Source organism: Syngnathus acus, chromosome 6, assembly GCF_901709675.1.
Source record: "Syngnathus acus chromosome 6, fSynAcu1.2, whole genome shotgun sequence".
Lineage (NCBI taxonomy): Eukaryota > Metazoa > Chordata > Actinopteri > Syngnathiformes > Syngnathidae > Syngnathus > Syngnathus acus.
The window spans coordinates 11648063-11676049 of NC_051092.1; the positions used below are offsets into that span (position 1 = coordinate 11648063).

Genomic DNA, 27987 nt, shown 5'->3' on the forward strand with positions numbered 1-27987 from the left:
GACAGTCAGGACACTGTCCATAGTGTAGTGATTATCACGTTCCCCTCACACGCGAAAGGTCCCCGGGTGGAAACAAGCCTGAATAACACTGTTGATCTGCTTATTTTGGGCGTTGTGTAGCTATTTTATTTTAGTTAACAGAGCTCTGAACGTTAATAAATGAGAAGTAGAGTGCCAAAACCTACATCCTTTTTGTCCTATTATGATACAAATGGATTAACTTTCATTTCGCATCGTATGCTTTGCATGTTTGATATGTTTGCGTGGGGCTTTGGGGTGATTTAAGATCAAATAAATAACGATGTTGTGAAAAATCTTACATTTATTATTGTCTACAAACTTAAAAACGTGACATATTACTGTACAGTCGTCGTAAGATTTCGGAACGCGTCGCAACCAAACTACCTTTTCTCAGCCAATCAGACATCCCTAATAGGCACTTGTACCGCCCACTGCTAAATCGTTTGTTTGTTGACACGCTACCAAAGACGAGATCCGATAGCACACATTTCACAACCCATTTTTTTCCCACTTTTTTTCCACTCATACTTTTCTTCTATTCACTTTACTATGAGCTACTATGGTTGCGTAAACAAAACTCATAATGACTCATTTGGTGTGTTCTCACGTCAGGACGACCAAAGCTACATATATTGGCTGCGGTAATTTATTTTGCCCACTAGGTGGAAGTATTAACCACAGAACAAAGTAATGAAATGTGCCAGACAAAACACCTCTACGTTTATCCATCAAAAGTGGAAGCCAATGCTAAGCTATTGGTAAGTTAAAGCTTTTTTTTTTTTTTTTTTTTATCACACTACAGTATGACCCGGTTGTCATGTGAATAAATCTATCTGTCAAAGCAAAGACATACTTAATTGAAAATGATGAACTAGCCTTTAATGCCAGCAGGGGGAGGAGAAACAAAAGTCCGCTTCTCTTGAAGTGTCCCCCAAATTCACAAAATGGACAGACAAACAAAGAAAATATTATTCATAAATTAGAATGTACAAAAGTGTTTGCAACATTTATTATTATTCTCACGGTCACGAAATTGTTTTCTTCTTTTTTTAACCTTTTCACCACACTTGGTCTATTTTTTAATCACTGATGGGGAGTTGTTGGCTTATTCTCACTTCTCACTTATCTTATGGCACAAAAAAGGAAAATGCAAGCAGAAAACAACATTTGAGTACTTTCACGGTAACGTAACCAATGTGAAGTAATTTTGTGTTGTTTGCTGCACCCAAAGATCAGTTGTAAAATATTTTTACTGGCAAAACAATAAGAAAAAATAATCAATTCAGCAGTGTCTTGGAACTTGAGAAACTCATGTTGGTGCGCGGCGCTCATAGTAAGTCAAGAGCTCCATTCAATTTGCAAATTGCCAAGTTGTCTGTCTGCCAGCCTGTCTGTCTGTCCGTCCATCCATCTATTGAGCCATGTGCTGTACATATCATATCTATATGCATACACATATGTACTGTATCTACGCATCAACTATCCATCCATCCATCCATCCATCAATCTATCACTATCTATAATTCACTCTATTTATGGCCCTTGTGATTGGATCCAAACATTATATTGGGGCACACTCATCTACATCCGCCCTGATATTATTAATGTCCCCCCGAAGAAGGCCATAGCTGAGCTGATGAGATGAGATGAGATGAAATGAGACGATACACTTTATTGATCCCCAAGGGGGGAATACATCTGTCAGAGGCGGGAGGCAACAAAAATGAAATGAAGCAGACACATTGTTGAGGCATAGCCAAAATAAAACAGGAAAGGTCCTCACAAACTGAGAGGCCACATGAAGAGTTATGTTAGCTACACCTGCATAAGGACATTATAATATCAGTATACAAAAGCAGAATATGCTAATAATCATTTATAAATATCTAAAAGGGTCTAATGTGTTTACAGCTGTACATTTGCCTGATTTCAATACAAATGGCAACATATTTAAAAATAACCCTCGCACTTTTGCAAGCTAAAACCACAAATACATGCATTACAATAATGATTGCCTCAGTCATCACTAAGCTTTACTATATGCAGCTCTCATGTTGAATTCTGCATATATTTAAGAAAGCGTCCGGTTGGGTGTATTATTTTTATGCGCATTTGAATGAAAGAAGGCAAAAAAAAACACACCTATAACATTTAACCATTCCATGAATCCCATCCCCCAAAAATGTAATGTATCATATATTTATTTTATGTATGTAATGACACGCCTGACACAAACCTTGCTTTCTTTTTGCATGACATCACCATCATCATCACACGCTACCATATACTAGCATACATGTGTTTATGTATTTTTTTATAATGTTTGTTTGTCAAGGAATATAAATGCGTATTGACTGTCGATCCGCAGCTTTATGCCCGCCAAGCACAATACAATGAGATCCAATGCAAGAGCCCCATCAAATATTGGTAATAATGTTCAGTTTTGATTGGCCCTGTCAGAGAGGTATCGAGATAACAATATATTTTTATTATTGTAGCTGAGCTGTAGTTTGCTATTGAGTGTATTGCATCACCCTGAGCGCTACCTTTAGAATATTGAATATGTTCAACTGTTGTATAGTGTACCACGTCGCTATATATGGACTGCTGTACCACTTGCCATATTATACACACCACACACAGCGTTCCAAATTATTACTGCAAGTAAATCAAATAAGCATTTGAATGTTTGTCTTTCTGGATAAATTTATTCATGTCTTTCCTCTGATCGCTGGCTGGATATTGCATCAATCTCAGATACATTTGAAAGCGTGTAACTGAGAAAACAGGCTAAATGGCTTAAATAATTATTTTTTTCTCCTGCTGCAGTTTGAATGCCTTAAGGGTCAGTTGGGAAAAAAAAATGTCATGCCAGGTGAAGTGTTTGAAAGATAAGGCAGAAAGCTGGCTGTAATTTATATTCCAGCTTGTAAATTGATTAAAAAAATAGACATAATGTAAATTGGGACATAGATAGTCATGTTGATGATTGTTGATGATGATTCATGGAACAACTAAGTGTTTTCTTGGCTGGATGTAAAGCATTCGTTACTATAGACAAAATTATACTGTTTATGTGCAGCAGATCTTAATAGATTTACTCATTAATTCTAAGGAGGAGCATATCGGTCTGATATATATGTATTCTCTAATATTCCCATTCAAAGGTTAGGTCAGTTCAGGTTGAACCCACCTTCCTCACCTTTGGATCTGGTTTGCATTCATCATCTCGATGCCCCCAAGGTGTGGGATGAAAAATGAGGCGGCTGTAATAAATTACTTGGTGTTGAGAAAAAAAAGAAAAGAAGAATTTTACATACAGTCAAATGTGCGTGGAATTTGTTTTGGTGTTGGTAGGCATACAACAGTGGTGGATTTCCTGCAAGCTACGGTGTTTGTTATAAATACTATAATAAATGACGGTCACATAAATTCACGGAGGGTTAAGAATTGGAAAAGACAGATTGCAAAAGACTGGGAACTTTTTCAAATTTGGAAGCTTTCCATGGGAATGAATAGTAAATTTACGAGCTGAAAGTTTGCTCTTCACAGGGGACCTAAATATAGCAATGGGTAATATATTTTTGCGTAATCCTGACGAGATTTTCCTTTTTTAATTTGTTGAATGGGATGTTTTGTGTGTGTGTGTAAGTGTGTGAATGTGTGTGTGTGTGTGTGTGTGTGTGTGTGTGCGTGTGTGCGTATGTGTGTGTGTGTGTGTGTGTGTGTGTGTGTGTGTGTGTGTGTGTGTGTGTGTGTGTGTGTGTGTGTGTGTGCATGCGTGTGTGTGTGTTTGGGGGGCTCATGCAATACTTTGAATGTGACTTTTGGGGTTGGGATGAGGAAGTCAAAATCAACATCACTGTTCTCCAATGAAATTATTGAGTGCACAATTAAATATTTAAAATTTGATGAAACTCTACTTGGACATAAATCTGCTGAAATGTCATGTCATGTAATCATATTAGTGTTTATGGATGTCTGCTTGTAACAAAACAAACTGTGTACATGTAGGTATGATACCTAATACTTTTCCATGAATTATTTTCTAAAATGTCCCCATCTCATTAATGTCCAAGAAACTTGATGGAAAATTACTGGAGATTGTCTCACTTTAATTGTACATACAAAAATAAAAGTTTAAATAAATGTTAATGAGACTAATGTAATATTAAAAAAAAAAAAATAGAAGGGATTACATAAAGCAATTGTATTGTAGACTCTCAACATATCACTACAAGATGTTTGGAAATGCTCTTATCTTTCATCAGTGTCCACGTACGAAGGGACAGATAAGCCCAGAGGCTGACGTTTAAGAAATACTTGTATAAATGTAAAGCAGGCTGATGCTGAATGACCGTCGCCCTTGGTGGGGGTTGGGTGGGTGGGGGACATTTTGAAACAGAATCAGGCAAAGCAAATTAATGGGGTGTATGTCTTTACCCCCTTCCCCCTTCTTTTTCTACACCCCCCCCTCCCCTTGGCTGCATGGCCTATCATCTATCTCTGGACGATGGTGGGGTTGTCATGTCGACCGGTCCCCAAGTTACTATGACAACAGCTTACCAGGAAGCACTTGCTGGGGAGGTTATTCCCTCCTTGGGGATGGAGGAAGGACATTGGAGCACACACACACACACACACACACACACACACACACACACACACACACACACACACACACACACACACACACACACACGTATATAAACACATATATTGTGTGTATAATATGCAAAGCAGTTCAAGTGTAACTTGGACGATATTGTTAACATAATAACATAATTGCCCCAATGTCATTTCGAATTTACTATAAAAATATATTTTTAAAAAACATGCTTATGCTGATATATTATAGTATATATTATATATTATTTCTGCACAGATTGTCTATCATCCAGGTAATGGGAATTTAAAAAGGTTTTATGGTGTCAACTGTATTTTTTGTAGTGGTTTTTCTTTTTTTTTCCAAAACATTCAGCTATGATTTAGGCCACTATATTATTAGGTTAATATGTCCTATATTAAGTGAAAAGGCATTACAAGAATTTCCAAGCTGTGGACCTCTGTCTTTGAAAATATAGAAATATATGCATGTGCATGCGTGTGTGCGTACGTGCGAGTGTGAGGCAAGACAAAGATATGCTTGAATGGAGTGAGAGGTCAACTGTGAAGACACTTTTTGTATTTAGACTTCCTACTCCTGCACGGAAGACCACAACCTTCCTGGTACACATTGGGGGTCGTGCCCGTGAGCTAAAAAGGGGGCAGGGGTGACAATAAAGCGCATCAGATGGGCCCAACGCTTTGTCATATAAATGTCACTGAGTCAAGTTTGGAATTATGCCTGAGGTGTGTGTGTGTGAGGGGGGGGGGGCAATGCTTAATTGCCCCATTAGCGCTGCCAGGGTAAATTGGTGGAAGGTCTAAAATTGAAAACAACAACAACCCTTGGCATTCATTCACCTGGGGGTACAGAAAAAGTGGGGGTACAGAAAAAGTGGTCGTCATGCAACAGTAAATGTAGACTTTCTCAATAAAACACATTTACATGGCATCACAGTGTGCTCACCTTTTTTAAAGCATAAAAAATACAAATAAATGAACTGTGAGTGTGTGCATGTCAGATAAGAGTACAAAAAAAATGACGTCAATTTTTCAAATGGAAATGAAAATTTAATAACTTGTGATGCAATCATTTTTAAAAAAATCACTCACACAGGCATAATGTCAACCTGTGATGATTTTGACGTTTTCAAATAATTGGATTAAATGATTACATTTGTTTTGGTTTTGCGTAAAAGTGGGTTTTACAATGTTGTTTTTTATTGCATCAAATGATAGACAGGCTAAACATAACTCACCTTTCGTCGGAATACTTGATTTTTTTTTATATATTCTAATAATGTTCAGTATGTTTATTAATATTTTGATATTAAAATGACCATTACCTGTTTTCCTTGATTGCTAAGGTCGAATTACATGCTTTATTTAATACAAGCAATAGTAGCCCTTGAAGCTTTTGAGTCAAAGTTACCAAGTATGGTTGGGTGCCACAGAAAGGATGAACACGGCACAACACATCACTGAAGGACGATAAAAGAAATACATGAATATAAATATAAGGATTATGGACACATACATGCACACACACTCAAACGCACTCACACTCATACACACGCACACACGCACACGAATGTGCCTTTTTATTTAAGAGAAATCAATGACAACAAGAACAACAACAAGAGGTGAAAAAACGCATAGACATAAAAACAAGTCATCTGATTTATGATTATGATACCTGCCGGCACGTGCCAGGCACACAATCACTTTGAAGCTTACTCAAATCATAAAACAATTATTGGATGAACAATAAACGTGGGTCAACTCTCACAGAGAACAGCTTTAATTGGCCAACGGATCAATTCCCTAAATACTTAATGGCTTCATAATAAATGGAACAAAAAAAAAACAGCAAACTGAGAGAGTAGAGGAAAATATTAATATTCATGTATCCATTGTGTGAGATGACGGTAACCGTATTTGTTTACGCTTTGGTTTTTGTTTAATTTGATTTTTTTCCCCCTAAATGTACAATTGTTAAGAATGATGTCATCTTTTTGAAAAAATACAAGGTTTGATTAATAGAAGGAAAATATATAAATAATCATGAATGAATTTTCTGCACATGCACGAAGGCCATATTGCACAGCCAGTGTTTAAAATCACAATAGTATTATCATAACAATGGAGGCGACGTGCAAGGATGGCCAGAGAAGACAAAAAAGGTCATTTGTGACGACAGACATATGGATAGACTTATGCACAAAAAACATTTGAATATTTTACAAAACAAAACAAAAATAGTACTGTAAATGTAAAATATGGACACTTGGAGCCCCATCATACTTGATGAATAAACAAACAGAAAAAATCAACACAGGGTAGATATTTAATTTCATTTTCATGCATGTAAAAACAGAATTTGTTCAAATGTAAGGCTTGTTCATATGCACAAGATAGGCAAACTGGTAACCGTTCTTATCGTTCAAGCTGCAGTTTAATGGAAGAAAATGTCACAAAATATTAATACAAAAGGAATAAAATATTACAGCTGGGGTTGAGAATGTCGCATCACTGTTGTCCCCCTAAGGATCCATTTCATTGAATTGAAATAAAAAAAAGGGGTCGCATGTAAGACATGGACTATTATTTTATAAGTATTTTCAATTTATTTTAGCTGTATATTTATGACTCGTCCGAGACAAAATTGAGCGTCTTAACACTGCCTACAATGTAAAATGTCGGGACTTACCCCTAACATTTCCCCCTCCTTGTCTTACAGAGTCCCCCCCACGACTCTCTCTCTCTCTCTCTCTCTCTCTCTCTCTCTCTCTCTCTCTCTCTCTCTCTCTCTCTCTCTCTCCCCCCTCTCTCGGATTCCTATTGATCGAAACCGTCTAATTAGCGGCGTCTGCGCAATTACGCGCATGCGCAGCAGGCGCCATCTCAGCCATTTTTTGAAGGAAACTAATTAGCAGGAATGAAGAGCCAAGTGTTTTTCCCCCACACCATGATCAGAACTCATTCTACCTCTGGAGCTGCGCCCAGAACCCCTCCGTCCTGGCCCCCCCAGCCGACCCCACGCCCACCCAGCCTGCACCCCGACTTGTGTGTTTACTCCAGCCTGCCTTGCCTTCTTGCCCGCATGTAGCTTTAATTACACTGTTTGCTAAACAACTTGGAAGGCGACTGTGCTCGCCTGCTCTTTCCCCCTCATCCTTCCTTCCTTCCTCCCTCCCTCGTCCGCTTCCTTCGCCTGCACAGGATCGTGCAAAAACAACAACAAAAACCGGGAATGCGTGCTTGCTTTTTCGGACTAGTACTACGACGACACCCTCAAGCCCGCGGAGACTGGTGCCGGAGCCGCTACAGAAATGTGAGTGTTCCGTTTGTTTAGAGTGGACGGACGAGGTTGGGGGGGGGGGGGGGGGGGTACCAAATGCTCAAGGAATAAAGCTGTAGTTGTCACCTGTTATGCGTGTGATCGTGGTGTCAACAAAAGCCACAAGAGTAGTGGGGTGAGTCGCTTGACAACACACAAACGCGGGGAGAGAACTCTTCAAGTAGCAAGTAATGCTGCCACGCGCAAAACTCGTTATTTTGTGCTTATGCATGTGTTTTTCTTACCGGCAGCGCTCCACTGAGGCCAGCGACATATATAGGCTGTCCAAAATCAAATCCAGTTGTAATGTTTACTGTGGAAGTAAAGGATAGAATACATATACACCCCATGTCGGGGCAAAATGCTGTGCTGCTTGCTTTCTTTCATGACTCACACACACTCGACCCCCCTCCCCACACACACACTCGCACACATGCACACACTGGACTTTTACGTGCATTATGGCTGTCATATAAACGCACAATTATGTTTTGAAAATCCAAATCATATTCTTTCATCACATGAATTTAGTGGAATGGTAAATTTGAGGATTGAGTTAGTTTGCACGCTCATCAACGTTGCAGCTTTAAGTCTGTTTTGTATACACACAATTGTGTTTTCAAAATCCAAAACATTGCCTGGCATAACAAACTGAATGTAATGAAGAATTTTAGGTCTTTCAATTAGATTCTAATTGGTTTGTACACACAACATAATTTGCACACAATATCTAGCATCGTGTCTCAGTCATACACACACATTGCACAATCATTTTAAATATCTATAAATTTCAGTTCCTAAAAACAAGACGCTGATCAGTTTGTGTACAGTAAAAGTTGAGCATAATCCCACTCCAGAATTGAGTTCTTTAAATTAGAACTGTTTTGTGTGTATACAAAACAAGACGCGTACTCTTGCACACAATCATTGCTTGTGTGATACAAACACAAACACACCACTTGTGTCTGTTACATATACACACACAAGGACATTTTTAACACTCCTTCAATCGCAAAGACATATTTTAATGTTTATTTTTAAGAGTCAAGACATTAAATCCCAAGTGTTCATATTTATTTAATTTTTTTCCCCCCCAAATTTTTTTTAAATGGTGTGTACTGTTAAAAACCCAAAACAGCCTGGCATCAGAGAAACTGAATGAAATGTTGAATTTCAGGTTTCAATCAGAATTTGATTAGGTTTTACACATTACAGATGAGCGCACACACACACACACACACACACACACTGCACTGTTATGGCGGTCTATGATACATATACACAATGCTTAAAAAACAAAGCAATGCTATCATCGCAGGAAATTAATGCAATGGTGAATTTCAGGTCCTTAGATTGGTTTGTACACACAATCAACATGCAAAAATTTGGGGAGAATCAGTTGTTTCAAAATTCACCAATAAAATCATACAATAGAGATGCATTTTAGATGTTCGTAAATGTTAGTTTGACATCTGAAGCAGGATATACACGCACTAGCCTTCTACATGCACGCGCACGTGTACACGTTAAATGTTGGTTTCCCGTATTTGTGATCAATAGCCGGCCAGGAATGCTCGTATAAATAGTTGCATCTCTGATGGTTCGAGGCTATCGACCGAGGTGTAAATGAAAATCTTTATCAGATTAGAGACTATTCTCAGCTGTTGTGGGTTGCCGGCGGGCCTCAAAGGCCCCATGGCAATGTCCCACAGAAAAGTTGAAGACCACTGCAGTAGGCAGGGGTCTACGGCCTGTGACACAAACGCAGTGCATTAAAGCGCTATCAGAGCGTGGATGTGGGCTATATATCTTGAAGCTGCAGAGAGACAGGGAGGAGGGGGGGCTGAGGGACACCCACTCTGGGTGTTGCAGGAGGGGGGTTGGTTGGTCGGGGCCAGAAGGTGGAAGGTGAATTAGGGTTGCTCCTTGATTTCTAATAAAGGTCACCAATTAAACTGTGAGAGACAGATGCATTTATCTCCTCTGGCATCCAAAGGAGGACTCACTTCTTTTTTTCTTTATCATTGTTTTGCAGAATGCTGCCTTTTTTTTTTTTCTTTCAAAGTCAATGCGTGCCTTTGAACATGTGTATAACCTAAAGAAGAGTCTCTTGTCAAATGATTTTTGAATTTTTTTTATTTGATGTATTTTGGATTTTATTTTTTAATTCTTTTTTTCTTTTTTTTTAAAAATTATATTATTTCACTGCATGTCATTCCTCTAGATTAGTGTTGTGGACACCAAGTCGTATGCCATTCATAAAAGTCGTTAGTAAATGGACATTTGTCTTGTGCAGGATGATTTTTTTTTTTAACAAATCCGAACACAAATGTGCTTAGTAGAGTCTACAGCGCCCCCCTCCCTCCCCCTTTTGTTTTGTTTGGCTAATTAGAGCTCCCTCATCCCACGTTCAAATGTGTGTGGCCAAAGATGGAGGATGATACAATGCTTTTAAAGCTGCGCTTTTATCCACTTTTTATCTCAGTGTGGCAATTTAGCCAAAGCCCTTTAGCACCAAATCGTTCAGTTCTTTATTTAATCCGATACCCGGAGGAATATTATAGACCTCCTGCATAGCCCTTACCCGCATTCCTCCACCTAGTTTGGCGCTTACGCTATTGATTTTCCCATTAAGGGCTAACGCTAACCCCTGAGTAACCGGCCTGTGTGTTGCATACCCTGAAAGCTCTATTGAACAGATGCAATCCAAGGCCTTTAATCAATGGCCTCCACTGTTATGCAATATGATTTACATGACTCATTTATTTCATTTCCTCCACTCTCTTCTTGTGTCTCCATCTTGCTTTCTCTCTCGTGTGCAGGTGGGGTGGTGATGCACGGCAGCTGTAGCCTCCGCCATGGACATTGGTGAGGGAGGAGGAGGGGATGGAGGGGGAGGAGAGGACAGAGACGCGGACCTCGGTCCCCAGGCTTTATCCGGCACTTTCCTGACCTCGGCGTTCATTGCCGAGCAGGGGATGGCCTCTCGTACCTCAGCCGGGGTCCCTGCCAAAGAGCCCTCGACCCTGCGCGAGAAGCAGGGCGAGGCGAGCGCCGAGGGGTCCCGGTCTGGAGGAGAGACCCAGGTAGGGGGGCAGAAGGACAGACGCCATCACACACGTCAAGAGGATGGAGCGTGTCAAAAGCAGCAGATGAAAACCATCTTCCGGGAAGAATATCTGTCAGGGCAAAACGGGGAGGGTTACTCTGGCATGGGAGTGAAGTCGGCAACAGGGGGTCTCCCAAAAACCCTCGGCAGCAGCAGCAGAAGAGGAGATGAGGAGGAAGAAGAGGAGGAGGAGGAGGAGGAGGAGGAGGAGGCCATCTCAAACCAAAGCCAAACTAAATCCAAATGTTCTTTATTACCTCAACAGAGCCAGCAAAGCGCTTCTTCCAGCACGGTAAAGGCCAGTGGCACGCTCGACAGCAAAACAGCCGCATCTCCAAAGTCCTCCCAGACTTCCCCCACCTCTCCAAAAGCCTCCCCTTTTCTCTCCACTTCTCCAAAGCACCTCACTAGTTCATCCTGCTCTTCTGCCCTGCTGAGTGACACAGAGGCAAAAGACATACCAGGAGATCAGGGCTGGATTTCTGGGTTTCCTCAGAGCTTTAAATCCCAGCAGTCGACTCTGGCTTTCCCACTGGCAGGTGTGGAGGGGGCCAGTGCGCCTGCTGAGAACGACGGGCCGGCAGGGGTTCCTCACTCTTCCATTTCCAATGGAGATGGTGCCAAAGCTCCAGAACCAAATGACAGCCAGCTTGAGACGGACATGGACGACGAGCTAGACACAGAAAGAGAACCGAAAGATGCTGTCCCCCAAAACCTCACCCAAGAGCTCTCTCCAAATTCCCTGACGAATCACATGACTTTGATGCACTCACGCAATTCCTGCAAGACGCTGAAATGCCCCAAGTGTAACTGGCACTACAAGTCTCAGCACACACTGCAACTCCACATGAGAGAGAAACATCCAGAGACGGGAAGCCAGTGTGTGTGCGCCACCTCTGGTGGGAAGTGCGTTTGCGGCAGCTCGACGCGGGGTGTGTGTGGTTACTGCACTTCAGGGAAAGCCCATCCCCGCTTGGCCCGGGGAGAAACCTATGCCTGCGGCTACAAGCCCTACCGCTGCGAGGTGTGTGACTACGCTACCTCGTCCAAAGGCAACCTCAGCATACACATGCAGTCAGATAAACACCTTAATAACGTGCAAAACGGGGGACACGCCAATAGCCAGACACATACTTTGCATATCGGTAACACCAACGGCGGCTCCTCAAACGGGGCCGCAATAGACGAGCAGACGTATAAGCAGCCGCTTCCGATTCCAACCTCCGCCGGCCAGCCCGCCAAGCTCACGGCACCTGCGCACTCTCCTTCGCACGGCAAGCGTTGGCGGTGTGACGTCTGCGACTACGAGACGAGCATCGCCCGCAACCTGCGCATACACACCACCAGTGAGAAACACACGCATAACATGCTGAGGCTGCAGAGGGGTTACTACCTGTCCCACTGCAGGAGCCTTGCTCCCCATTTGAAACATCTACAGAACACAGGTAAGAAATATCTTCAACCCTCGAGCTGTTGGTTCAGTAACCGAGTGAAAGACTCAGAATCTTTCCTCTATGTCAGGTGGGGAACTATCCTTGAACATGAGACTGACGCCGCAACAAGTCACCGAACAGCCTGTCACTCTTGGCTCAACGCTGACTCCTTCCCCGTCGCCTTCACCCTCTCCCCCGCCAGTCATGTCTTTGTCTCCCACCGGACCTCTCTCCCAGGGTGTCTTCCAATGCCTCATCTGCTCCTGCTTTTCCTCTGACAGCTTAGAGTCTGTGGAGCAGCACCTGAGCGCCCCTCGCTCCCTGCCCCAGTCCGAATGGTGCTCCCTTGTCGCTGGTGGCTGCCACTGCAGACTGTGCGGCTACACCACCCCGCTGAGGGCTAACTTCTCCTTGCACTGCCAGACTGACAGGCACAGAACCCGTTACCAGCTTGCGGCTCACGTTCAAGAAGGGGGCGACCGGGACCAGGAAGGTGCCGCCTTAATAGCTAAGGGCAACCCTATTCAGCTGAGGTGCAACCTGTGTGAGTATGCAACGAGCAGTTTGGAGAAGCTGCAAGGACATTCCCGGAGTTCCCACCACGAGTCCAGCGTCCGGGTTTACAAAGTAAGCGATGATTCTTCGTAAAGCTACGGCGTTTGAAACTAACGCTGTGGTTTTCCGCTCCTAGTTCCTGCAGCAGTATGACGGTGAGGTCGACGGCGGTTCATTCCTGTTCCATTGTCTCCTATGCAACAACTCCTCTTCCTCCAAGCTTCAAGTTTTAAAACATAGTCAAACCCCGACCCATCAGCAAAGGGAGGGGCTGCTACAGTTGCAGCCAATGGGCGGAGAAGAGCTGGCAGCAATTTTTACCATCAGAAAAAGCACCGACGGGGTCACAGGTGAGAAGTGTATTTGACATGCAGCTGCATCTGCTCGCTGATACGAGAAACGAGGCCTGGGGATTAAGATGAAAATGAGTAATAGCTGTTGCTGAGCTATTGATCGAGTAAATTGATCAGTCAATACACATCCTTGTTGTATCCCCGTTCGCTCCTGTTGACAGCTAACTAGCACCTGCTAATCAATAAACCCATACAAAGCCCCCGGACAAAGATTTGGGAGGCCGAGGTTAGTAATGAGTGTGAAATCTGCTGGATAGAGCGCTGGTATTACGTGGCAGGCCCCTGAAGTCCGTACATTAATCAAACACTCTTGTAATACCTTCTATTCTGTAATTTGTTCGTATTAAGATTTATCAAGGCATGCTGATACCTATGTTCCAAATCCAAACTAGCTCTTCCAGACCTTTGAAGAGAATCTGATGGGGAATCAATAGGTGATCACTAGGGATTCGAGGCAGCCAATAAGAATAAATTGTGCTCCTGACAAGTCACATTATTATATGATTAGCCTGATCACGAATCTCTTAGTATGCATATGTAGGGGTTGGCGATACGGCTCACAATTATATCCTCACACAAGTATTTCATATTGCTCAATATCAATATACCGTAATTTTCGGACGATAAGTCGCTCCGGAGTACAAGTCGCATCAGCCATAAAATGCCCAAAAAAGTGAAAAAAAACATAAGTCGCTCCGGAGTATAAGTCGCATTTTGGGGGGCAATTTATTCGACAAAATCCAACACCAAGAACAGTCATGAACGAGCAACAACAGGCTAAACGATAGGTATGCTAACGTGACATAAACACAAACGAAGAGCTGAGAACGGCCCTGACGTAAAATTCAGAGTTATTCAAAAAACTATTACATAAATAACACGTTAATAAAACCATCTGTGTCACTCCAATTCATTAAATCCATCGATCGTCCTTTGTCAACAATGCGTGCGCGCCGCTGACGGCGCTTGCACTTCAAAATATTCCACAGGCGCATATAACGATATACAAATTATATATCAAATAACTATTATATAAGCAATAATGTTATCAAACCATCTGTGTCACTCCAAATCATTAAATCCATCGATCGTCCTTTGTCAACAATGGGTGCGCGCAGCTGACGGCGCTTGCACTTCAAAATATTCCACAGGCCCATATAACGATATATAAATTAGATATCAAATAACTATTATATAAGCAATAGTATTATCAAACCATCTGTGCACTCTAAATCATTAAATCCATCGATCAAATTCCTCGTCCTTTGTCAACAACGCCGCGTGTGCGCCCTGACGTCAGCCTCGTCGTTATTCCACAGATCTACTATATAACTATATTGTAGCGTTAACAAAGTTCAAGGAAAGACGTGGGTTTGGTAAACGGCTCTTTATTTAACAAAACAAACTTCCAGGCGTGTGGCGGCGTGGACTTCCAGCCACGGAAGTGGAAGAGAGCTCCATAGAATAGGACCGGGCGTGCGTAAAAGCCATGACCGAGCCCTATCCACCGTCCCCGGACAGCCACTCGGCCGATCGCCGGCCCCAGACTTCCATCCACGGAGGTGAAAGAGAGCTCCATAGAATAGGACCGGGCGTGCGTAAAAGCCATGACCGAGCCCCATCCACCGTCCCCGGACAGCCACCCGGCCGAGCGCCGGCCCCAGACTTCCATCCACGGAGGTGAAAGAGAGCTCCATAGAATAGGACCGGGCGTGCGTAAAAGCCATAATAGTTTTTCAAACCTTCTGTGTCACTCCAAATCCTTAAATCCTTCAAACTCTTCGTCCGCCGTGTCACTTGGAAACAAAGCCGCTAATGATGCCGGTAGTACGTGGGGTCCTTCGTCATCTTCGTCATCCCGTGATCAATCTTTGTCCTTTATGTAAACAACCGCCGCGCCACGCCGCGTCGCGCTGCTGACGTCACTTGAAATTCAAATTACAGTAATCCCTTGCTACATCGCGGTTCGTTTATCGCGGTTTCACTTTTTTTTTTGTGGAAAATGTTTGAAAAAAAACACATATAAGTCGCTCCTTATTATAAGTCGCCCCCGCACCCAAACTATGAAAAAAAACGCGACTTATAGTCCGAAAATTACGGTATCTATATTTTTTAACTATTTGAAATAAGGACCCAGAGAAAACAAAAGGCTGAATTTGAGGCATTTTATTTTAACATATAATACTTAACCTTTAATAGGCTGTTAACACATCAACGGAAAAAGTCGAATAGACCGGTCAATAAAAAGAATAATTAAACACCTTTTCAAACATAAAGTACTAAGTTGGGCTGGGCGATATGACTGAAAAATGTTTCACAACATAAGTGTTGCATTTCACTCAATAGCGATAATTACAGATTTTCATTTACCATTTCAAATGAGGGGAAAAAATTCAATTAGATAAATCACAAGTAGGTGTATTTGCAACTACGGGTTTAGGTCAGGGATGGTGTTTGTCAACAGTGGGCATGTGTACGGCTAATGTATAATAGATAAATTTGACTTGATTAATTAGAGGGGAACATTTTTTATTATTTGGCAGTAAAGTAATTTTTTAAGCAATGTACACCATTGTCTACAATGTACAGTGTTGTTTGCATTCATACTCCTCCAATTCTTCACTGGTTCGGCAGACAAGGTTTTAAAAAATAGTTCTTGTGCACTCAAAAGACGGAAGACAGAAAACCAGGGTCAGGGTTTGCTTCTTGATGTATTTATTTTTTAATTGTATTATGTTGAATGCAATTTGTATTGGTATTGATCGGGTACCTATCGCAATATTTATTGATATTGAATTATTTCCCAGCCCTAGCATGATTACTATATTTCAGGAGAACTTAATGAGGATGTGGAAAATTCTGGCGAGGTCACCACTGGTCCTCTGGACCAAACCAAAGACAACTTAGGGGTAAAGCCAAGTGATAAAGAAACAGGTACGGTCGTGTATGGAAAATCAAATATTTCATTGCATCACTGAATAATAGCCATCCTGAGGAACATTGACATGTTCTTACGTTGCGTTCATCTGAAGGTGAAAAAGCGGCAGGGGAGGCAGACAGGAGGGAGTCTTTTAAACGTCAAGCATCTGGATGTGGGGAAATAGAAAACTCCATCACAACCAAACGACCCCGAACACACCAGCTGAGCGAGAACCAGCAGGTAAGCACTTGAGAAATTAAATGTGAACTTTTTCCTCACTTGACGTTCTTACCATTCTGTCCCTTTTAGACCGTCCTGTGTCCTTTGTGCCAAGTTAAAATCTCATACGCCCACCTTCGACCGCATCTCACACATGTGCACAGTGTGGCACAGGACTGTGTCGATAAGCTGATCAGCACAGTAAGTGAATGCAAAGTGTGCATTTGTTGTATTTGCGATTGTCGGAGTTAGCACGAGAAAATGAACCGACAAAGAGATGGGGGGGATGGGGAAGAATGAAATGTAGTGAGACAATTCCATTAAGAAGACACCAGAGAGCAAGAGGGTGGCTTTTTAATGCATGTTTAAGGAGCTCCCCACAATCATCGTTTGACGCGGTCATGCAATCTGTGTGTGTGTGTGTTTCTGACTGCAGGAATGAGGGAAAAGCCAGTGTTTCTATAATGCATCTTTAAAGAGTCCTATTACCAGAAGTGCAGTCAACCTAAAAAAAAAAAAAAAAGTATGTGTGTTGGGGGGTGCTTTTTACTGTGACTCTCCAGCTAACAAAGGCTGGTCATCTATCCACATCACCATCCTCCATCTTCCTGGCCCCGTATGCTAAGTGGCCTTTGTCTCCTGCTCTCTTTGCCTCCACTTCACATACTGCTTTTCACCCTTTCTCTCCTCTTCTGTAACCCCCCCCCCCCCCCCCCCCCCCCCCCCAACAGCCTACATGGCTGCTGCTATCATTCGTATTCTGCAATCTCTGTCACTGCTCCCTCCCTTTCTCTCTCTCATTTTCTGACGCGTTACCCCTCCTGCACTAGCTTTCGCCGAGGCTGGGTTTTTTTTTCACTGCCCCTTACATCCCCCCTCCCTCCTTCGCTTTCTCCCTGGCCTCTCTTTTTCATATTCTTTACCCCTTAGCGCCCACCCACCCCAAACACACCCACACCGACCACCATCCTCCATCCTGCTCGTACACGTCCCTCCCTCACTCTGATAGTAATTGAGGTTCATTAATTCAGACTGAGGTGATGATGGCCATTATGTACCTTGCTTTCCAATTATGCTCTCTAGATTAAGCTTGACCTTCAGTTTTCTCTGCAGCGTGTGTATGCGGTGGTCTCATCTCTCTTCTTATGAAGCTGTTAGGTGGAGAAAATTCTTGTCATGTAAATCTCATCTTTAGCCTTCCACCCTTTCCTTCGGGTAGCTTGCTGCTTCGCATAGATGGCGAATTGGCTCTTGAAGCTGTGGAGATGGAGCTTTTCTATATGGAGAATGATTTGAAATAAAATTCATTATTCAGCGCAGTAAAGTTTTATTAAACCCCCCGGGACATATAGGAGGGCGTCATTTCTGCTGAAGGGCAGAGTCACATATCTCAACCTTGTACACTTATTACCAAGTTGATGTGCCTTCCTGCGTATAGCATCATGCAGAGAGGGAGAAGATAAAACAATACACTTAAAGATTCACTCTTGAATGTTTCATGATATTAGGAAAGGGAGTGTAGCCTCGTTGTATTTATACATCTTGCAATTTGTCTGCTATTAAGCTGCACAATTAAATGTTTTATTCATAACGTTAGCTAAAGAAAAATGATGTACCCTCTTTTTTTCTTTGAATTGCTAAAGCCATGCTTTTAAGAAAACAAGACAAAAAAAATATTCAGAGTAAAATATCCGACACATAATTCTGTCTTTCAGGTCACACCATCCTTGGAACAAGCGCTGGAAAATGAACTACCCTCTGATCTGTGCATGGATGACACGATCAAAGATCAAAACGTGAAAATTAGCCAGACAGGTGTTTCGCATGCAACCGATTCCCTTACATCAGATGATTCACCAAAAAACAAAAGTAGGTTTAAGAATTAGAAGAGAATTTTTAATGTATAGTATTTGTGTTATGTGTTTAGAAAAAAATACATTCCTAATCATTGTGTATTGGGGGCAGGCATTTCAGAAGAGAACACTGAGGGAAATGAAGCCGCACCCAAAGATGTCACAGCTCTACTTACCCCACCCCTAGAAGACAACGCAACTCACCCTTCCAATGGAAAACTGGCTCCTCAGTCTCTGACTCACACACCTCCCTCCTCCCCAACCGCCGACCCCCCTCCTCTTTCTGATCGCCATGGTTACCGGTTTCGTTGCAGCAGGTGCAGCCTAGCGTTTCCCACTCAGGAGAAGCTCCAGCTTCACTGGCAGTACCACGCCATGAGGGCGGCGACAGAATGCCCCCTCTGCTCCAGACAGTGTCGCAGTCAGGAAGCGCTTCAGAGACACATGCAGAATATACACTCGCAGCCAGACAACACACAAAATACAGCCTCGCTGCCTCATACGGCACAATACACAGAACACAGTAAGAGCTCAGTTAAACAAGTTTCGAGTTTGTCACCCCAAGCTGGCCAAGAGGCCGGTGAGGATGAAGAACTGGAGGAAGAAGTGCAGGAAGAAGAAGAAGAAGACATTGAAGGAAAGGAACAAAATGAGGAATGGAGAACTAAAGACAAAGATGCTGTCGCTGAAACTGGCGGAGGTGATGAGCAATTAACTGAGCAAGAAAAAGTACCAATTGAGGAACTTCCATCAGAACCTATTTCTCTTACCAAAAAGAGCTTGAACCCAACAATGGACCGGTACTTAGATCCATCAAGGCCGTACAAGTGTACCATATGTTCTGAATCTTTTACCCAGAAGACAATTCTTCTGGTTCACTACAATTCAGTGTCCCATCTCCACCGGGCCAGAAGAGCCTTGCAGGAATCGAGCACGGGTGTCTCCGCCCCAGAGGCTCCCCGTGGCCAAGATCCTCGACCCTACCGATGCAAACTATGTGGTGTGGGCTACAGCCAGAGCTCCACATTGGACATACATCTACGCTCAGTTCTTCACCAAACAAGAGCTCGTGCTGCACAGAATTCAGGTGCACAAACACCGGTGTCTACTGTAGCTACCCCATTATCCGCCACCACCATGACTACTACTACATCTGCTACAACCGGTAAGGAGACATCAAAGAGTTTGCCTTTCACCAAGAAGCCAGATGTAGCTAGTTCTTCATCGGGATTAGTCGCCGAACTCCAAGCGACTGTATCAACTGAAGGTCAACAGGCTAAAAAGAGAGTGGCAGAACTGATAGCGTCAAGAAACCAGCTGCTATTAATGCAACAACAGCAGTTGGCTCAGGCACAGGCACAGGCCCAAGCGCAGTTACAGCACACAGCGTTGCTCCAGGCCCAAGTAATGCAGCATCTTCCTATTGGACCAGAGAGTCTCTTTCAGCATTTCTCTTTGGCACCAGAAAACTTTCTGTCTCTGCAGCAGCAACTCCTTCTGCCCTTTTATTTTCCCGGAGACATGAAACTTCACACAGAGTTGGCAATAAAGAGCTTGGAACATACCCAATCTGAGACAGCCAAGTCTACAATGAATGAACAGATTAAGGGAGAGGGTAAAAAGGAGAAAAACCCGCAAACCGATGAAAAACATACTCCTCATGAATTGTCGTCCTCAGATAATATTCAAACAAAAGACGTTATGCCTTCTGACACCAGAGTTGAATGCGGCACTAGATCCTCCAGCAGCCCAAAAGAAAAAGAATGCATCAGAGACCTTGTTGGTGAAAAGGAAGAAATGTCTGCTCCTATTGTTAAAAATGAGAGTGATGATTCATCCACAGTTAATGTGCCAAAATTACAGTGCCCTCCACCAAGAGTGCCATATGCTGCTGTAAACGGGGAAGCTCTTAGGACCTTGTTGCAGAGTTATGGCTACGAGTTGGCATTACAGTACATACAAAGCAGACATAGGCACCAGCAGCAGATTGCAACCCAAATGATAAATATGAGAAAGGAGTGCTCTGATATTCGCAAGATGGAATTGTATTCAGGGGAACAAAAAGGGTCAATTGGAACAGAGAATGGAATGCCACAAAGCTACAATAAGGATGTCAAAAATGATGTTCAAGACGTACAAAGTTTCCCAGGGGAAAATAATCCGGGCAAATATGATGACGCAAGTGAAATTGCCATCAAAGAGAAAGGCTGCTGTGGAAGAGGACAAAAGTGTAGAGATTGCGGGAAGTTTTTTTCAGATGCCATGATTTTAAAGAGTCACCAGGAATACATTCACAGACAAGTGCTTCCCACTGCTGCGCTCGAGAGGTTTTCCAGAGAATACCGACTACAGTATGATCAATTGTACCCCTTGAAAGAGAACAAATCTGGAGAAGATCCATCTCAGAGTACACCAGTTTCGATTCCAGCTTCAGAATCAGAACTTGTATCTGAAGCAGATGAGCCTCAAGTTAAAACATCACCTCCATCCTCAATTTCAGATCCTGAAACGAAAACGTGTGAGACAGCTGAAGACCTATCCCTTGCCTCTGTACCCTCTCCTCTTTCTTCTCAGTCTCAAGAGGCGCCTCTTACAAGCACATCTACTGTTATTTCTCAAAACGCATCGCCAGCAGAGGCCATACCTATTCCCTTACCAAAAATACCTATGCTTCCTCTGTCGCAGCTTCCTATTCCCCCATTGACTTTACCCAAGCTCCCCCTACCGCCAATCCCTTTTCCGATGGAGCTACCGCTTATTCCTCCAGTTGTAATGCAGCCCGTGGGTCTGCAGCCCCCAAAGTGGTTGGACTCAAGTGTAAACCCAGATTTGGCAAAACTCTACCAATCTCAACTGCTTGGGCAACAGACACCTATTAGTCCAGCGGCCATTTCCCAACCATCTCAGCTTAGCCCGGCGTTGCTCGGCCAGCCTCCTCACGTCAATTCCTCGTTGCTAAGTCAACCAGCTCAGAGGGAACAGCCTCCAATAAGCCCAACAATACTGGACCAACAGCAAGGCAAGAGAACTCGCACTCGAATCTCTGAGGATCAACTGAATATTCTGAGAAAACACTTTGATATCAACAGTCTCCCAAGTGATGAGGAGCTCAACAAGATATCTAGTCTGTCTGGTCTACCTCACAAAGTCATCAAACACTGGTTTCGCAACACTCTTTTTAAAGAGCGCCAACGTGATAAGGACTCACCCTACAATTTCAATAACCCCCCAACCACAGCACTTGAGGAGTCCAGAGAGGAAGTCATACAGAACCTATCTCTGAAGTTGTCCCCGTCATCCCCATCTCCAGCACCGACCGACATGTCCCATCAAACCCCGCTGACAGACAGCCAAAGAGGCAATCCGCACAGGGGGAGGCGTTCTTCTCGAACTCGCTTTACAGAGAAACAGCTGGAGATGCTGCAGGGGGTGTTTGAAGCAACTCCCTATCCTAGAGAAGAAGAATATGACAGGTTGTCATCCCAGTTGTCTCTCCCGAACAGAGTCATTGTGGTATGGTTCCAAAATGCAAGGCAAAGAGCCCGCAAGAGCCAGGACAGAGGGGCAGATGACGGAATAGAGGGAACGAGCCAGCTTGACATTCTTCGGAAGAGAGACGGATACTACAAAAATTATGACACTGAGGATATCAGCAATGGGGACGAAGGGCAAAGTGACTCTTCTATGGATTTGACCTATGAGTATTATACCCATCCAGACTCTCCTTTTCTTGATTCATCAAATCTTTCCACAGAAAGTGAGAATCAGATGGACAATGAAGAATTAACACCCGCTATCAAGAAACAAGAAAATACAACTGCCACTCCTCGTACTAGCAAAACCGTTAAAAAAGAAATGCCTGAGCTAAACACTGACAGCACAGAAATAGTGCAGGCATTGCAAAATGTGTTCAAAGCTGAGAATCTGGTCCCACCTCTACAAGGAAGATCAGCAGAAAGACCCCAGCCATGCTCTACTGACCCCTCACAAAGCACAGTACAGAACAGCCCATCATCTGATGAGAGCCAGGATCACAAAGAGAGTTTATCCCCAACTAAAGGCGTTGAAAAACCCGCACTTATATCACAGAGCCTACCTTTGTCTTCAGAGTCGGAAAAAAAACACACTCTACAGCATGAAGCTTCCTCCCGTCCATCTACCGAGACCCAGTCACTAAGCCACCTCCAAATACCAAACTCATTTCAGTGCAATCTATGCCCACTGTCCCTGCCATCTTTCCAAATGTGGCAGGAACATCAGACAAGGCACCTGCTCGCGGCTCAGTCGCAGGTCCAACTCCTTCATTCTGGCTTCACCGACAGAACATTGCCATATATGATGCTCCACTCCAACCACTCCCTCATGGCCAGCCAAATGCTTTCAGGTGCGATGACGCAGTTGCACCCTAATGCCACAAGTCCCATGATTTCACACTTGAATAGCACACAAGTTAAGAATTCACTTGCTGACCTGTCTCAAAGTTCCTTGAAGCAGAACTCAAAGCTAATGTCAGAGGGCAGTTTTGATATTCAAAGATATAGCAGAGAGGCTGAGGAAGAGCATAGAAGGGATAAGCGTCAGAGAACCACCATCACCCCAGAACAGCTTGAAGTGTTGTATCAACGTTACAGCTTGGACTCCAATCCCACCAGAGGAGTCCTAGAGGGTATTGCCCAGGACGTGGGCCTCACAAGAAGAGTGGTTCAGGTACCGTTAAAAAAAATTTTGGGGGAAAAAATCGTTTGGTTGTTGTTTTTTCTTAATCCTAAACATTCTGTTCTTGCATCACACAGGTCTGGTTTCAAAACACACGGGCGAGAGAACGAAAAGGGCAGTTCAGGTCAATGGGCCCAGGTTCTGGTTTCAGCATGGCCTTAAACCATCTCCGCTGTCCATTTTGCAGGGCTCTCTTTAAGGTGAAGAGTGCTCTGGATGCCCATATAAGGTCGCGCCACTGGGCAGAGGCTGAAAGAGCAGGCTACAACTTGTCAATGAATAACTATTCTAGTGGGCCCAATGGGATGGCTATGTCTTCGGTCATGGACAAAGCAGGCCCATCTCTCTCCTGTCACATCATCCCAAACACTGGCATTGCTATAAGCAACAAAGAGCAAACAGTCAAACCTGTTACATTTCTGTCTTCAACCATTGATCCGAACAACCCAGGGGAGTATGATGACTTTGACGAAGACGATGAGGAGTTCCAATGTGAAGAGGGTTCAAGTATGGCTAACCAAGGGCTGCCGAGTCCTGATGGCTCAGGGGGTCAAAGTTCAGACTGGGGGGAGACTCTGCAGCCACACCAACATCAGCAGCAACGCCAAAGGACACAGATGAGCCACTTTCAAATACTCCAACTTAAAGACTTCTACAAGAGCCACCGTACACCAAATCGACATGAGTGCGAGGCACTCGGGCGGGAATTGGGACTGCCCCACCGTGTTGTGCAGGTAGCTGTCTTCAAATAAAATGATAAGTCGTGATACAGTTGATCCGAATGTTACATTGGTGGAAAACAAAAGATACCCAAGATGTATACTTTCAAATATATTTCCAGGTATGGTTCCAGAATGCCAGAGCCAAGGAGAAGAGGGCAAGAAGTTTGAGCTCCGACTCTGCAGACAGAGAGCAGGCAGAGCTGACACCCGGCGCAGGGGAGAGAGACCGGGCTTAATGAGGGTCCCTTTACGTTCTTCTACTATGCTCTTAAAACTCATTTTCCTACTGTCAACCTCTTAAAACAAAACTTCACTTTGCTGCCAAACCTGTTTCCTGAGCACCCCAAAGATGCAGAACCACCGTGGCCCAAAGAGAACCGTTTTCAACTGAAAGCAGACCCAAACCATGGCCTCGTCGCAACAACTTTGTCTTTTTGGATTGCTGTCTCGTACGCGGTCCGTCTTTCCTTGTTGCGTCAGACACCTTTCTACAACCAAACCCATCCTCGGAATAACAACAACGCCACATAGGCCAAAGAGCATTCTCAAAGTATGTGCCCTCACTGTCTAGCTAGACCTGCAGTCTACCTCCCGATCTCCACAAAAGACTCGATGTGGGACCCTTCAACCAGACAGTGCTTGAGGACTAGCAGCGTAGCATGTGGTGTGGGTCTTCAAGAGGCTGGAACAGGAACTTTCAAAGAGATTTTCGTGTAAATACAAAGTAGAGCGCTCCAAAAGATAAACTTGAAGAAGGAGGAAAAAAACAAAAAAACAAAGCAGTTAACGAGGGTAAAGAAGGAAACCAAGTTAATACCCCGATTCTAGGCGGTGGTATTTCCATTGAGCTTTTGTAACGACTGACTCAGATTCCAAAGCTCGTAACCAAAATTTTCCATGTCTGTTGTTTCATCGTGTTTGTTTCCAGCAACAAACTGCAGAGCTGACGTCTGTACAGTGAAGGGTGAGACCTGCACCTGGCACAGGACAAGAGGGAAGCGATGGACTGATGTAGTGCCAGAGTGCAGGTCCACCCACCACAAGCCAATGATGAGTCTTCTGTTGTACATGGACACGTTCCTACGTGCTCCTACGTTCCTTTGGTGGATAATAGCCCAAATAGCACAGAGCAGAAAGGCAAGTTTGCCCCGGAAGGGACAAACTATTTTTATAGCACTCAACCATAAAACTGTATGTGATGACTTTAACCAAACTCAAATTGACATCGTGTGCGTGTGTGTGTCTAGTCGTAGTTTCTTAATATAAATCTTAAGAATTGAGATCAACTGTCTTGCTTCGGTATAACAGTGTCATGATTCTAAAAAGATTATGACAGCTTTGATATGTTCAGGTAAGGATTAACTGCCTTTCTGTTCTTTGAATATACCAATGGCTTACCCATGTTGTGTGATGAATATGAAGCTTTCTACGCTCAGGTCAGCAGCTCAATATGGCTCCACCTTCAATGTGAACCCGATACTTTCCGTCTTTTAAGGCGGGAGGGGCACATTTTTGGTTGGAACCACATTAAGTATTATTACATCGACAAAAACATCTGTGTATATCAAAGATCTGAGCTTTTCACCTCAAATAGATTGTTACAAAAAAAAAAACCTTATTGAAACTAAAGTGTTTAATAGCTTGAGGGGTAAATGTACAGTATTTAGCTTTTGTATGGTTGACTCAAGACTTCATTGGATGTTTGAGACGCAGCTCCTGTTTGTACACACCAACACGGAGCTTCTGCGCTAAGCAGAGGAAAAAAACCTAATGGATGTTACCGATGTTATTTTTGTACACTTAATTTATTTTTCCTTTTCTCCCTTCCCTCTTTCTTTGAAATGTTTTTTTTCCAGATTTTCTTTTTTTTTTTTTTTTGCAACCAGTCCTTATCTAACTGTAATAATAATATAACAATAATAGCTGAACAATAATTAATGCTTTAAGACAAAAATCCAAAGACGTGAAAATACTTTACCATAAGACCTACAAAAGCAAGCGCTACTGTGTACTTGATGATGTTTTGCTGTTTTTAAACGAAGGAGTCCCAATAGCGAAGCTACTGTTTTCTGCCTTTCATAAGCACACTGGAGTACTCTGTAACCAAAACCCCAAACTAGAGCCATGGCAGTCTGTAATATAGCGGTTGAAGAGTTTTACTTTTTCTGAGAAATTTTGCATTCTTTTTTCTTTTTTCTTTTTTTTAAGCATAATGTGCAACTCCAGCCCTTAAGGATGTCCAGTTTGCTGCTAATGTACCGTAGTTTCTAATGTTACTGTAGAAAGATGCATGCTTGGCTCGCTTTACCACTAGGCTTTAATGACGACAAACTGTAATAATGAATACCCGTGATGCTGTTGATGGAATGCTTCTGTTATGTTGGAAACAAATTGGTACATGGGGCTAAATTCCATCAAGTTTTTTTTTCCCCGTCATCGATTTAGAGAGGAAAACAGCAGAACTTTTTTTTTTTTATACTAGATAGAAACCGCAAGTTACCGACTAAATTTGTTAGTGTGTTTACTTGCTAAAAACGAGAACGAAATTTGGCATATTTGAAGGAGTTCAGCCCCACCAGAATTGTCAAGGTATCTCTTTTATTTTTCTGTGCTCCGATGTCTGTACTCCATTTTCCCTGCAAAAAAAAAAAAAAAACAGCTTTCCAAAGGATGCGGACTGACCAACGCTGTCTTGTTTTGTTCTCAAACTAACCAATGTTTACGACAATACCAATGAGCTTTCTTCTGTACAGAAATGTGCATTCCAAAAACTGTTTTTTCTACACTTAATTATTTTCTGACTTTTATTTCACTGATCTCTGATGACCATAAAATGTACATATTGGGGTCTACTGCTGTGAAGGGACTCCTTATTGTAGGTAAAACTGACTCTTGTTATTTTTTGTTTGTTTTTCTTTCCCTAAATATGTTGTTGCCATAGTGATGACCAAAAAGATACCTGTGATGTGCACCTGTCCTTATGTCTTGCTCCAGTGGTTTTGTGTGTCTCTATTTCCCTTCCCCCACTTTTCCCCCCCCAGCTGGTGTATTTCTCTTTACCTTACCGCTCCCGTATTCCACTGAGCTAAATAAAGTCTGCTTTGGTGCATGCTCTGGTCTCATCCCTTTGGAGTGAAGATCCACACTGCGCATGCTGTTTTTTGTTTTTCTTTACTTAGAAATAATCTTCATATTCCAGGTGGTATTTCTGTGGTGCTGTGTGCATGGCTGGAAGGCTTTTGGTGTGCAATGGTGTGTGCGTAACGTGGCAAAGTGTTGGAAACGAAGCTCTTTGGTGAATGGCGCCCTGACCTCTGGGGTCACTTCATTAATTACATCTGTGACATTCAGCCAGATGAGTTTCCTTTGTGACTAAATGATATGAGGAATATTAACGACTTTGGATGAATTACACCGCCGCTCCTGCTGATGATGATAATGTATTTTATGACTCTGGGAGAGAGGGGAGGCAAAATTGCTCACTACAGCACATTTAGGGTGCACAGATTTTCATATGAAAGATTTCAAAGACTAGAAGGGTACAGCTTTTATTTGATTGTTGGTGGGGGGGGGCTGGAATGGCAGATGATGTGGGAAACTATTTGAACCAAAAACTGGCAATTGTGGTGAAAACACATAACTAATTGCAGCGCGTCGAGCCAAAGGTACAACTACAAGCACTCAAAATGGCACTGCAGAGAGAACAATGGTAAAGCAAACACAGAAGGGGGCTTAAGATTGCTTTGCGGCTGATGATAGCCATCTTAGAAAGTCATCCTGATAAAGTGATCCCCCACCATTTTTCCTTCTCTGTGTCCTCCCCCCCTCATAATCAAATGAGCACTGTGCAGCTGGTGGGGTTGCAGCAAAAAGGGGTATGAGGGTGGGGGCTTTGAGGGATGGTGTGAAATTATTGCCTGCTGGTGTATATGTGACACTGGGGGGAGCGTGGGTGGTGTGTTGTGAGTCTGTGTGTGCGGTGGGGTGGGGGCTGTAATGTCATTGCCGGCTGGTGAATCTCTAGCGGGGGCTCATTTAGATTTAGATTGGTTATGTGAGGAGGGAGCTGAAAGGCCAGCTCATGTTTATGTATGAAGCCCAAAGCATACTGCTGCGGTGGGAGCCAGAATTAAAGAGACAG

General features: G+C 43.2%; 1 protein-coding gene across 1 annotated transcript; it reads left to right on the forward strand.

Annotated features, from left to right (window-relative positions):
• Positions 1 to 10798: 10798 nt before the first annotated feature.
• On the forward strand, positions 10799 to 26955 carry LOC119124972 (zinc finger homeobox protein 3-like). The gene is made up of 10 exons (XM_037255375.1): positions 10799 to 12520; positions 12597 to 13135; positions 13200 to 13413; positions 16249 to 16350; positions 16449 to 16576; positions 16646 to 16756; positions 18271 to 18424; positions 18521 to 23115; positions 23202 to 23858; positions 23966 to 26955. The coding sequence occupies exons 1-10, from the start codon at positions 10825 to 10827 to the stop codon at positions 24080 to 24082; spliced, it is 8313 nt and encodes a 2770-aa protein (XP_037111270.1). The 5' UTR covers positions 10799 to 10824; the 3' UTR covers positions 24083 to 26955.
• The last annotated feature ends 1032 nt before the right edge of the window (positions 26956 to 27987 follow it).

Excerpts from the sequence above, each read along its gene's own strand:
- LOC119124972 (XM_037255375.1), top strand. The coding sequence starts at position 10,825 with ATGGACATTGGTGAGGGAGGAGGAGGGGATGGAGGGGGAGGAGAGGAC. Across the intron at positions 12,521-12,596 it reads GAAACATCTACAGAACACAG|GTGGGGAACTATCCTTGAAC; the intron begins GTAAGAAATATC and ends CCTCTATGTCAG. Across the intron at positions 18,425-18,520 it reads TGATTCACCAAAAAACAAAA|GCATTTCAGAAGAGAACACT; the intron begins GTAGGTTTAAGA and ends TATTGGGGGCAG.